The sequence below is a fragment of the Heliangelus exortis genome, chromosome 4 (assembly GCF_036169615.1).
Source record: "Heliangelus exortis chromosome 4, bHelExo1.hap1, whole genome shotgun sequence".
Taxonomy (NCBI): domain Eukaryota; kingdom Metazoa; phylum Chordata; class Aves; order Apodiformes; family Trochilidae; genus Heliangelus; species Heliangelus exortis.
In genome coordinates this window covers 42317050-42329529 of record NC_092425.1, presented here as the reverse complement: position 1 = coordinate 42329529, position 12480 = coordinate 42317050, and the positions used below count along the sequence as shown (strand labels likewise).

General features: G+C 51.3%; 1 protein-coding gene across 9 annotated transcripts in view; it reads left to right on the top strand.

The window, feature by feature from the left end:
* Positions 1–12480, top strand: part of SEPTIN11 (septin 11) — a 75375-nt gene that overhangs the window by 52337 nt on the left and 10558 nt on the right. For 3 of the 9 annotated variants that reach the window (XM_071744131.1, XM_071744124.1, XM_071744127.1), the window contains exons 10-11: positions 1194–1249; positions 2662–6038. The exons of 1 other annotated variant lie outside the window; for it this stretch is intronic. In XM_071744131.1, the coding sequence (XP_071600232.1) occupies positions 1194–1233 (40 nt within the window). In that variant the 3' untranslated portion in view covers positions 1234–1249; positions 2662–6038. Of the gene's footprint in view, positions 1–1193; positions 1250–2661; positions 6039–6494; positions 6526–12480 lie in introns of those variants that run through there. 5 more of the 9 variants (XR_011725903.1, XR_011725902.1, XM_071744129.1 and 2 more) reach the window with 5 other exon arrangements.

Sequence of the window (12480 nt, the reverse complement as noted above, 5' to 3'; positions counted from 1 at the left end):
AACCAACAGTTCAGGCTTCTCCCAACAGTTCCAGGCTTCTCCCAGCAGCTGGTAGCAAAGGGCTGTGTTCCTTAAGAGACCCTGGCAGGGGAACCCACTTGGTTCTTCCACCAGCAACATCCTGATGTTAATCAGAACCCTTGTAGGGCTGTGGTGTGTGGACACTTCTCATCTCCCTTGCTAACCTGTGAACTTGAGTCAGGTCTGAGCTGCCTTACAGCAGGAGCCTAGGAGGTTCTGTAGTCTTGCAGATATAATAGTTTATTTTTATACTTTGGGAAGTTAGGCTGCTGCTTGCTGCATGTGCCCAGTCTCTACTGCTGGTTCAGTACCCATCACTTGTTGTTTCTGCCCCTGGCTTCCCCAGGGCAGGTGGGGAGGGCCCTAGGGCAAGTTTCTGCTCTGATGTAACTGGATGTAGCTCCTATGGAGCTCTGCTGCTTTGTGCTGAGACCCTGGCCTTGGGCAGCTGCTGAAAGCCAGGGAGCTGCTTGTGTGCTGCATGCTCTGCTTGGGTGCAGAAAGCATTGTGACAGGCTGGGCAGGGCTGTGTGGAGCTGGAGAGAGACAGTGTCAGCAGCTCATGTCCACCTGAAACCATGGAATGTTATCACAGTGGCAGGGGGTGGAAGGGACCTTTAGAGCTCACCCAGTCCAACCCCCCTGTCCCAGCAGGATCCCCCAGGGCAGGACACACAGAACACATCCAGGGGGAGTTGGAAAGGCTCCAGAGAAGGAGACTCCACAACCTCTCTGGGCAGCCTGGGCCAGGGCTCCCTCAGCCTCACAGGAGAGAAGTTTCTCCTCGTGGTGAGGTGGAACTTCCCATGTTCCATCTTAAAGAGCCCTTGTGCCATGACACCTGCACTAGGATCAGGCAGAATGCCAGCCTTCTCTTGCTCACAGGAGAGTTCAGTCCTGCTGATCTGTTTCCTATGAAGAGCAGGGCATTTTGAAAACCCTTTTTCTTATCTTTGAAACAGAGTCAGTAGCTTAATACTTTTAACAACTCTGCAGTTTTTTCAGCTCTTAGCTCTGTGAGCAGTGGAGTCTGGGGAGGTTTGTAACCCTGGGTAGTCAGTGTCAGCTCCAGTTTGCTGCTGGGGAGGTGGCTGGCACCTGGCCAGGGAGTGTGGGGTACGTGGGTGTTCCCAGTGACTGTGACAAACCCCATTTCTGCTTTGCTGCTGCAGCCACAGAACTCCACTCTTGAGGAACATGCTGGTGTTTTAGTGTGGCTCCACACCAGGTGCTGTACCTGCTCCCCGTGTTCTGTAGTGTCTGAGTTACTAACAGGGCTTGGGAAGGACACGCTGGTGCTTTGCTGGGTACCACACCTTGGGGGTTCTCCAGGCTTTAGGTTTCTCCTTGTGCTCTAATGGAAAGCTGCAGGGTGGGGAGGTGAGGCTCTCAACCTTTCTCTGTGCTGACATGGACTGAGGTGGTTCTTGGGCCAGAGGCAATCCTTGCCATGCACAGTCCTTGGAAGCCTCCCCAGAAGCAAAAGTAATTCATGGGAATGCTTTTTCTTCATGTGGGATCAGATTTCTCCAGCTTGGACAAGAGAGACTTTCCACTGAGCTGTGCAAGCCAGAGGGAAGGCTCAGGGTGGAATCTGGGGTTGGCCTAAGTCCATGAGGAAGAACTTGGCCCTCTTGATTTCCAGGCTTTTCCTGGAGGAACAACTTGGCTTTTTACACATTCTTTTTTTGTGATCCGTTTCTCAGATTCCTGTAGCTTACATATTTTTTCTTTTTTTCATCTGAAAGTGGTGCAGCCTGCTGCAGGACATGCTGTTTGCAGGACAGCCCAGCTGTGTGCCTCAGACACACACTCAGGTCCTGTCCTGCCTCTGGGGCTGAGCATGCTCATCGAGCCTGTGCCATCACTTTGGGATGGGGACTGTGCTTCAAACCCAAACAATCTGGAGCTGGTTCCTTGGCAAAGCCAAAGCAGAGCAGCAAATGTCCCTCTGGTGCTTGCTGTAGTTTGGGAGCTGGCCACATGCATGCCTCAGCATATGCTGGTGTCTTTCTTGCTCATCCTCACACCCCCTGGAGCCAGGCCCATCTGTTTGGGGCTCCATTTCTGGTTATTTCGAGCTCTTTCTGCAAAGCAGAGCAAACCCTTTTTTCCAGTTCCCTCTCCATGTGATGGTTTCCAGCCCAACACGACTGCTTTGGCCCCTCTTGGCCAGGCACAGTCCCTGAAAGCTGATGGTTGCTCGAGGGTTGGGAGACACCGTGGTGCCCAGGCCTGGGATTTCCTGACTTTGGGTCAAGGCTGAGCACCCAGGGCACCCACATCAAGTGCCCCAGGCTGGACACCTGCAGCCATACCATGAAAAAACAAAGCCTGAAGACACCAAGCACATACAGACTGCACCCTGGAGTAACTTATGTGCTTGGTTGTGCAGTAGTTCTGCCCCCTCTGTTTTTCTTTTTGCTTTTGCTTGTCTTAGGCTAGAGTAGAGTCTGTCCTTGAGGTTGAATTTCTTTTTCATTCCATAATCCATCTGCATGCACACCCACCAGAGCAGGTTGCTGGTGTTGGCTCCCCCAGCTTTCTTTGATTTTGTTTTTGGTTAACTTTTTTTTTTTTTTCCATTTTGGGTTCTATTATTGCTAACTTCTTTTGTTTTTTGTTTTTTTTAACTTGCAGTGCAAGCTTCACATAAAGCCTGTCAAGCCAAGGATGTTCCTGCATTCACCTGCTTTTGCAGTAATGTGTCTCTGCCACCTGTTTTCTTTCTTTTTATTTTATTTTTTTTTTTCAATTTTTTAACATGAATAACTATTAACTCATCTAATAACATAGTGGGAACAAGGAGGAAGAAGGGTTGGGTACAGGGCTGTATGCAACTAGACATTCAGGGGTGGGTGGAGGGGCAAGATAACAATACCATATATTTTTCTGGCCCAAACCAGCAGCAGTAAATCAGTTTTGGCCCCAAATTTTGACCTGAGAGCCAGGGCTGGACATCAGCACCTCGGGGGAGCATCATTGACTGGATGAGGTCCTCAGTGCCTCCCCTGCTCCCTGTGCTGAAGGGTGGGGGATCCCTGGGTCTGCAGAAATCAGGCTGAGGGAATTCCTGCTCCAGAGGAGCTCAGCCCAGTCCCCAGGGCTCCCTTCAGTCCCTGGTGGTGTTGGAGCAGTGAGGGTCCTGGTGCTGGGGGAGAGGGATGGGGTGTGTGTGTGTGTGTGTGTGTGTGTGTGTGTGTGTGTGTGTGTGTGTGTGCAGATAACACACTGTAACTGACCTGCATGCCATGACATTTGCACGAGACTCTTTACTAGCTCCTGGGTTTCTCTGACTTGATCATAGGAGTGGGCTTGGATTTATTGGCAGATTTTGCCAGCCCCCCCATCTTCCAGTTCAGTGTGGTGGCCACCAGCTGAGTGGGAGGTGCAGGAGGAAGGACATTGCTCATTGTCACCTCCTGTCACTGCCCTAGCACAACCTCTGGAACCTCCCCTGGTACCTGGGCTCCAGTGTGCATCCCCTGAGCAAGGCTGAGCAGCCCTTAGGCCATCAAATGCCTGGGCAGGGGGGAAGTCACAGCCTTCAGCAGCCTCTCAGAGCCCTCAGGGAGGATCCAAAGCAGATTTAGCACAAGCCAGACCTCCCTCTGTGGCCAGCAAGGTGTGGAAATTGCTCTGTTTAATGTGTATTTTTTTTATGCCGTTGCTTTTTGGACAGAGTCTTTTCCTTCCTTCCCAAGAAGTGGCGAGCCATGCTTACCCTATGACTTCTGGAGTTCTTTCTCTCCTGCTGATGTACAGCCAACATTTCCACTGCTTCTAGCTAGGTAGTTTCCTCTTTCTTTCTCTACAGCACTCTTAAAAATAACTCTCTCCACCTGAGTCTCATGCACTGCAATTCTTTGCTTGCTTTGGGGATGGAAATTCTTGCCTCTCTGGGGGGAAAAAAACAAAGGCAGAATTATCACTTTTTCTGAAGTGTTGGATTGGGAACTGTGTTTTGGGTTTAGCTTTTGGGCTGTCTTGGTTTTAACTCACTGCTTAAACATGGCTCTGGGTAGAGGATATCTAAATACAGGGGCTTGGAATAGAAATAAAATAGCTGAAGTTTCTCTTTTGGGGTGTGTTTTAAGTTGCACCTTCTGGTCTTATTAACTCTGATGCACTTGTTGTAAGGTTAAATAGCTTTGCTAGGGAGTTGTTTAGGAAAATGAAATGATGGTTCTTGTGGCTACTGGAAAACCAGCTTTAAAATCAGGAGTTAGAAAGGAAGAGGTTTGGTTTTGGCATGAGGTTTTTCCTGTCACATCAAATGCACATCACTGGCTGCTTGTGGCAGTAGCTTTGCTTCAGCTGTCTCTGTGCATGTCCTCTTTTTACTTATCTGCCTTTTGTGTCAAGTAGAAAACTCAATTTTAACATTTACTTGTCCTGCTTCATTTAACAGCCCCTGAAGGGATGTTTGGCAGGGGAAATCAGCTGAGTCTGGCTTTTTTATTTTTTATTTTCTTTTTTGGACAGAAAGCGGTGGCCAAGCGTGTTGTATTTTTGGTCAAGTTTCTCCAGCAAAAAGCAAACTGGGGGAAACCTGAGACTAAACCTTAAGCTTGAAAGTTTTAAAGGTATCGTTTTGGTTTGTTGCCAAAGGAGATATTAATGACTCTTTTTTTTTCCTCCTTAACCCCCTGGGCCATGTTTAGCTTGTTACTGCTCTGCTTCTTTTAAGTCTTTTTTCACAGTAGCTGCTGATTCTGCATGGAGTAAGTGGTTACACTCTAGCTGGATGTGCTTCCACCTTTGCATGTAAGTACAGTAGTAGGAGACTCACCCTTTCTGCCTTACTACTGAGATGCAACCAGGTGTGTTTCTCTAAGGGGTTCTTTAAGTCCACTTCCTTACAAGTGGCATGGGTAAGGAACAACTTTGAAGCTTCCTGCCATAATCTGCTTTGGCTGAGATGTTGAACAAGAAGCCCCAGGGAATGCACCATCCATGAACCCCTCCAGCCACCCAGCTTGGAGCCTGCAGGCCCCTGGGCAGAGGCACTGCAGCCTTTAGTGGGTGTTGGACAGGCAGGACATCAGCTGCATGGCCCCCACCAGGAGGATTCCAAACCTCAGAGCAATCCCAAGGAGCAGGCAAGCACACTGAAAGGGGTTCCTGGTGTGTGGTGGTGTTCCAGGGCATGGAATGAGCCTCCTGGAATGGGAACCCCAACTCCAGGTTGCTGAAAGGGGCCAGGGTGGCTCTGCTGAGTGGGCAGGTGTGTGTCTGGCAGTCAGCTGGAAAGGTGGAGGTGAATCACAAGGGTTTTGCTTCCCCCAAAACCTCCCTGGGGCTGCACAGCTCCTCTCCAGGAGAGCAGTAAGTAGGAGGCACCCCCTGAGCTCTGGGGTGTTTGCAGCCATCAGGGTTTGGGGAGCAGTGCCTGGCACCCACCCCAGGAGCCTCTGCAGCTCAGGTGTGTGTCCCCATGGGCTTTGCTGGCTGGAAATCCCAGAGAAATCAAGGAGCTGTGTGCCTCTGTGTCTGTATTTGGTGTGAGCAGCTCTCCCTCTGCTACAGCATCCACGTGAGAAGGGAAATGTCCTTCTGTGTGTGTGGTCACATCTGATCTGTCCAGCTGAGCCCAGTCTTGCCATTTGTCCCTCTGAGATGTTAAAGAGCCACCTCTCTCTGTCTCTCCTCCAAGGACCCAGGTTGCATGTGCAGTGGATGCTCTCCACGATGCTCTCAGCAGCACAGAACTGTACAAACATGAAGGGTTGGTTGCTGTGTGGGGTTTTTTTTAATCCACGGAAAAATAAAGCTGTGAACAGCAGTAGAAATATTGTATTTGTATACATTTTTAATATCCTGGTTGCCTTAATTGATAGCTGTAGAACTTGATTACCTTGCTATTTGGAAATTAACCCGTGTTTGTAATGGAATAATTCTGTAACCTACCTACAGTGTTAATGCCAATTATATGTATGCATCTGTTAGATATTGTCACTTTATTGGATGTTAAGATATTTCCCTCTTTTTTAATTACAAGTTGAATAATAACCTTATAGCATAAGCTCACTTATTTCCTACACGTGCTTTAGGTTACATAAATAATGCCAACGCTTCAAGTGGGGAGGGGAAATACATTTTTACCCAAACATTTTGATTTTTCTGGTGGCCTTTGTGACTTTTTGTGACAGGCAGGAAGGGCTGAGGAAGCTGAGGCTCCCAGCAGGTGGGTTTGTGCCCTTGAGATGCCTCTCTAGGTTGGTGCTGGTGTTTGTCAGGCACTTTTTATGGCTTTTTGAGCTTTTTCTCCAAACCAGTTGGTGTCCTGAAGAGTTCCAGGGCTCTCTGGTGCAGTCGGTTTGTATGACACCTCCCCAGAGCACTCTTCCCTTCTCTTCAAAATGTTGTTCCTCGTGTGTGTTTGGTTTGGGTTTTGTTTTTTCCTTCCTCTCTCACTTTTTCATTTCAATTCTGAACCTCTCTTTCTTTTCTGTTTCTCTCTCTCTCTGTAGCTTCTTCTTTATGTAACGTCACCTCTCCAAAGCCCCCACACCCTCTCTCCCGGTGGAACCAGGGCACTGGAGGAGCCTGGAGCCCCGGGGCAGAAGAGCCATCTCATTCCTCCATCACCTCTGCCCTTCCTCTCTCCTCCCTTTTTCTTTCCCTCCCGTGGCTCTGGGGCTGTGGGATCTCTGCTCCCTCTGCTGCTCCGACACAACCAAGGCTGCCAAAAAATGAGAGGTAACTGCTGGAGGAGGGAGCCTGACCCAGGCTGGGATGCTGCCCTGCTCCAGGTGCTCTGGGGTTGGCTGGGCTTCTGTTTGCCCTTTTTTTTGCCATAATATCCACGTGTTTTTGCCATAATATGCACCTGGTGACAGGTAGGATGACAGCCCAGGGCAGTGTGGGTGGCAGGAGGACTTTGTTTCTGCCTCTGAAAATCAAGTTGGGCTCTTTTGGACACCACAACTTCATCACCAACACGTCCTGTGCTGGAAAGAAGTCCTCAGGCCTGGGTGACTTCTTGTGGTCAGTTGTGGGGAGCCCAGGTGGCTGAGTTTTCCTGCTGCTGCAGTGATGGAGACTTGGATCTGGGGCTCATTTGCCTTTGGATGAGCAAAGTAGGGATCTCTGCTTGGACAGCTGAGCTGCACTGGCTTGAGTGTGGATGGAGGGCTCCTTGGTGTTTTCATGAAGCCTAATTAGGGATTAGGTTTGGTTTTGGTTGTTTTTTTGTTTTGGCTTGGGTTTTTGTGGGTTTTTTCGTTTTGGTTTTGTTGTTTTGTTTTTTTTTTTTTTTTGGACAGTCTCTGGTGTGGAGTAGTTGTTTGTAACTTGTTTGCCTTGGAAGTTAATTCAGTCAAAAAGCTTGAGAAGTGCCCAAGTTTGATGGAAGGTAAAAGCAGAGCTTGCAAACTTGGTCTGTAATGACCTCTATCTGGCTTGGGATGGATGGAAGGAGACACCTGATCCTATTTGGATGTTTTTCATGTGGGGTGATGCACTTATTTTTTATTTTAACCGAATACTAGTGATTTATTCTTCTCATCTGCAAACCTCAGTGAAGGAATTCAGCTCCTTTAACCTGCCATGGAAAAAGCACTGTTAAATCAGTTAGATTTTGCCTCTCCCAGTCCCTGTGTGAAGCCCAAGCTGCCAAGCTCTGTGCTGAAATCTGCTGGGTTATTTTTTCAGAAGCACAATGTTTCTCAGCACTCTTCAGTGCCAAGGCTTTGATCACTTGAAGCCCTCTCCAGCCAGGTCACTAATTTTCTTTTAAAGCAGCAGCAAACCTGTGTATCCTGGAGACATTTCCAACCCCTTAAGTGACTTAATAGACACAAGAAGAAAGATAATTAAATATTGAGCTTAGGTGTGTGCTGTAACAAGTTACCTGCTATGCAGATGGAGTTGCTGAGCAGTGCCCAGGCTGGAGGGATAGAAATATTTGCACAAATGTAGCTTAGGACACAATCTGCATTAATACCAATACCAATACCAAGCTCTCTAGGCTTCAGTGAGCTCAGGAGATTCCTTCTGAGGGTCTGCTCAGCAGCCACTGGTGCTCACCAGGAACAGCCAGGTCTGGAGAGCTTCCCAGGCAATTTCTGGGGGGAAAGCAGCAGAGGTGGTGATGCCTTAGGGGCCTTCAGCCTCACCTCTGGGAATTCTTTTATTCTGCAAAACTCTGGGGCTGCTTTGCTCCCTGGCAGTGGTGGCAGTGCCTGCAGGGGGGGATCCTTTCTGTGCTGCTGGGGCAAGGGGCTGAGCCCCATCTCTGGAATCAGCTCATGGACCTTACAGCCCCAGCTGCTGTGGGACTGGGAGATGCTGGTCCCTGTGCCTTGTGCAGGAGCAGTGTCACCCCAGTGCTCCCCTCCTGGGGGCAGAACAGGGCTTGCCTACTAAAACCTGAGGTCAGGAGTGCTCTGTCTTCTCAGTGCTGGTGCTCAGTCTGTGCTCTCAGGGACTCATCTGTGAAACCTCCATGGTAGCCTCCAACTTGCCCAAATACCCTCCTGGTTCACTTGCCCACTTGGCTCCTGCAGCATCTTGTGTGGTCAGACCCCTCCCCAGTGCCCCTGCTTCAGGGCAGGAGTCTTCTCCTTTTTCCTTGGACTGTTTTGCTTTGGTTTTTTTGTGTTCATGGAAGCACTGCAGTGTGGGGTTCTCTGGTGGCAGTGGGAGCTGTCTGTGAAACCCAAGCACTGTGCCATGGCCTCTCTGGTTACTGACTGCACTCATGATGGGCACAGAGCTCCCTCCTCTCACCACCTCTGCTCTGCTGATGGCAGTGGTGTAGGGCTCAGGGGCATCAGTTACTGCAAGTAAGAAGGGAAAAACCTAGGTGATTTTTATGTATATATACATATATTATTATTTTTTTAATCCTGTACCTTAAGAGAGGCTATCAGGTGGTGCTGACCCCAGCAGCTCATTCCCTGTGCCCAGTGACTCTGAGATGTGTGACAGAGAAGATCTGCAGGCTGGCAGCACTCAGGAAGTCTCCTGATGGATTCCCATCCATTGGCTCAGCCCTGAGCTCTCAAGCCCTCTCCTTCCAGGGTTTTCCTTCTTCCCTTCCCATGTGCTGGGCTGTACCTGATGTGGTGGTTGTGCAGCTGGAGCAGCCTGGGGCCAGGTGAGCCTCCTGTAGGCTGCTGTGTGAAACAGGTTGAAGAGGGTCAAAGCCCTGTGTTGATTGGCTTCTAAACTCCAAGTAGAGAAATATTTGAAAGCTTTATATAAGGATGGGCAGCTGGGTGTACACCAAATGCCCTCACTTACATGAACTGCCTTTATTTTGCAGCTGTAGAGTTTTGCTGAGTCCTGCACCTCTGGATTGCTGTTTCCAGATAGTGGAGTTAGAGAAAGGCACTAATGATAAATAGGATGGAGCAGCAGCAGCCTCAAGGTGAGAGGACAGGGCCTTGGAGAGCTCAGGTTGGAGAGGGAAAGGCTGAGGAGAGGAAGGATCAGCCCAGCTGTGAGCTGGAGGTTGCAGCAACGGCCTCTAGAGGTCCCTTCCAGCCTAAATTTCTTTGTGATTCTGTTTTACAAACTCTCCCGAAGGCGGTGGCTGTGGATGCTGCCCTGCCAGCTGGAGGAGTAGCACCCAGAGGGGCACCCAGCTGGAAGGAAATCGGCTCCAAACACGGAGAAACTTCCTTACAGAGCTGGTGATGAGCTGCTGGAATTTGTTAGCTCAGGTGGTATCAGCAGAAGGTTTTGGGGCTTGTTATTTGTTTTTAAAAGGTAAATTCATGGGGAACAGAGCCAGAAGGAATTTTAAGGGTGGGGAGGGGGAGCAAATGGAACATCCATAATCTGGTGGTGGTGGATACTGGGGATGAGAGGAGGAGAGCAGGGAGCCCGGAGGGGCACTGGGAGAGGGGCTGAGGCTTTCCCAGCCCTGGGCAGCTGCTGGGGGAGGAGGTGTCAGCATGGGGAGGGGACAGCAGTGAGGAACCCCTTGTGGGACACCACAGAGGGGGTGGCTTGTCACTCGGGGTCACCAAATAACCCCAGCACAGCTGGGGAAGCTGCTTCCTCCTGAGGAGTGAGTGGGTGCACAAGTGTCAAAGGCAGGGGAGGAGGTGAATCAGTGTCCCCAGGGCAGAGCTGGGGCTGCTCTGACTGCAGAGCAAACTCCTGGGGCAAAGGGTTCATCCCAGCAGCAGGGAACTGGGGCTGCATCTCTAACTGGTTTATCCCAGCAGCAGGGAACTGGGGCTGCATCTCTAACTGGTTTCCAGTCTGGACTCCTACACTCACCACTGGTGCCAGAGTGGGCAGATCCTGTGCTCAGCACCTTTGGTGGCCCTGGCATGAAGCATCAGGGGCTACGAAGCTTGTGGGGTGGGAGTCAGAGGCATCAAGGGCTGTCCTGGGGGTTCCAGGGAGCCCTCCAGGCCCACGTTGTGTTCTGACAGTGGGGACAGCACTCACACACACTCACACTCACACTCACTCACACTCACACACTCTCACACACTCTCACACACTCACACACACTCACACACACTCACACACTCACACACTCACACACACTCTCACACTCTCACACTCTCACACTCTCACACTCTCACACTCTCACACTCTCACACTCTCACACTCTCACACTCACACTCACGCACTCTCACACTCTCACACTCACACTCACGCACTCACACACACACTCACTCACACACTTACACACTCTCACACTCTCACACTCACACTCTCTCACACACTCACACACTCTCTCACACACTCACTCACACACACTCTCACACACTCACACACTCACACACTCACACACTCACACACTCACACACTCACACTCTCACACACTCTCACACACTCTCACACACTCACTCACACTCACTCACACACACACACACCCCAGCTGCTGCCACAGGACTGAGCAGATGCCTGGGGGCCACCTCTGCCCCTTGTTCTCCACCTGGGAGTTTTGTGGGGTGGAAAGTGTCAGGTGGGAAATGGTGTTTCCTCTTTGGCAGTGCAGGTTATTTCCAGATCAGCTGGGCCTGGCTTGGAGCTGATCTTCCTGGCGTGTCCAAAGGCAAAGTCTGGCTTTGACCATCCCCTTTTTAGCAGCAAAACCCCGGGGATGCAGCCCTGTGTTTCCTCACGGGCTCCTCATGGCCCCCGCTGGCCTGGGACACAGGCAGCTGGTCCCCAAAACACAACCCTCTCCTCCCTCCCAGGGCCGGGTGGACCCCAGGGTGGGGGGTTAGATGGGTGCAGGCAGCCTGGTTGTGTTTTACAGCAGAGCTGGGCCCTCCTGCACCTGGGACAGGGCTGGTTTTGAGCATTAATCCTCTGCTCTCTGCTGCAGCCCCCACCCCCGTGGTGTGGCCACCTCCTGGGTGCATCTGGGTGCCCCAGACACAACTGGGTGTTCCCTTAGGGACACAGCCTCTACGTGGTGGTGGTGTGAAAGGGTGCACTGGGCAGGAGAGGGTTCACAGCTGAGGTGGAGAGGAAGAGGACAGTTCAAGAGGTGCACCTGAAGTTGCAGAGATTGGGTTTTTCCTTTGGCATCTGGAAAAGCAAAAGGGAAGAGGATGCTGCTGGGTTACACGGCCAGGGAGATGCCCCACAAGTGTCCTGGGGCCCTACAAGAGGAGAGACAGGACCCTGCAGAGGTAGGTGCACCAAACAGGGGCTGGGCTTTGCCTCTCTCGACCTTATTTTTTGGTGGTGGAGTTGCCTGTATCCAGGCAGAAGGGAATCAGTGTGCATCTGGTTTGAGTGGCAGCAAAATAAAAGCGATGTGCTGGGGAAGTGGGGGGGGGTGTGGCTCTCAGGAGCAGGGTGTCCCTTGGCAAGCAGGGTCTCCTCTCTCCTGTCTCTTTGGGGATTAGCCTTGCAGGTGCATGCAGAGGGCCTTGGGGCAGCACTGGGAAGCTGCTGGGCACAGAGCTCTTGGGATGTGCCTGGTGTGGGGGCAGAGCAGGAGCAGGACCTGCTCTGTTGCAAGGAGAAGGAAAACCACCTCACAAAGCAGGTCACCAGGGCTGTGGCACATTGAAGACCTGCTCCTGCAGTACCCAAATCCCTCTCCCCAGGCACAGCTTCCCTCCCTTCTTCCCAGCCAGGCCCCTGCCAGCTGATGCAAGCAAATCCCTTCCTTTTCCCAGCCCCAGGCCACCCCTCTCCTCGTGCAGGTCTGCAGAAGGGTTTGGGTTGGAACCCTCCCAGGTGCCTGCGTGCTGCTGCTGCATGAGGGGGAATGCAACCTTCAAACCTGGAGAGAAAGGTGTGTGAGGAGGGGGAGAAGCCAGTGGAAGGTGAGGCTTGGGATTTATTGCTGTGGGGTGACAATGTCACAGTGCTTTGGTCCCCATCTGCTATCCAGGATGTCTCCCCTGCTGTTGGGAGCCACCTGACGGATGCTGTCACCCCCCAAAACTCTCCCTGTGGGTTTGGACCCTGCAGGCTGATGCTGTCAGGGTGAGCAGAGCCCTGGCTCAGCCTGTTCTGACTGCACAC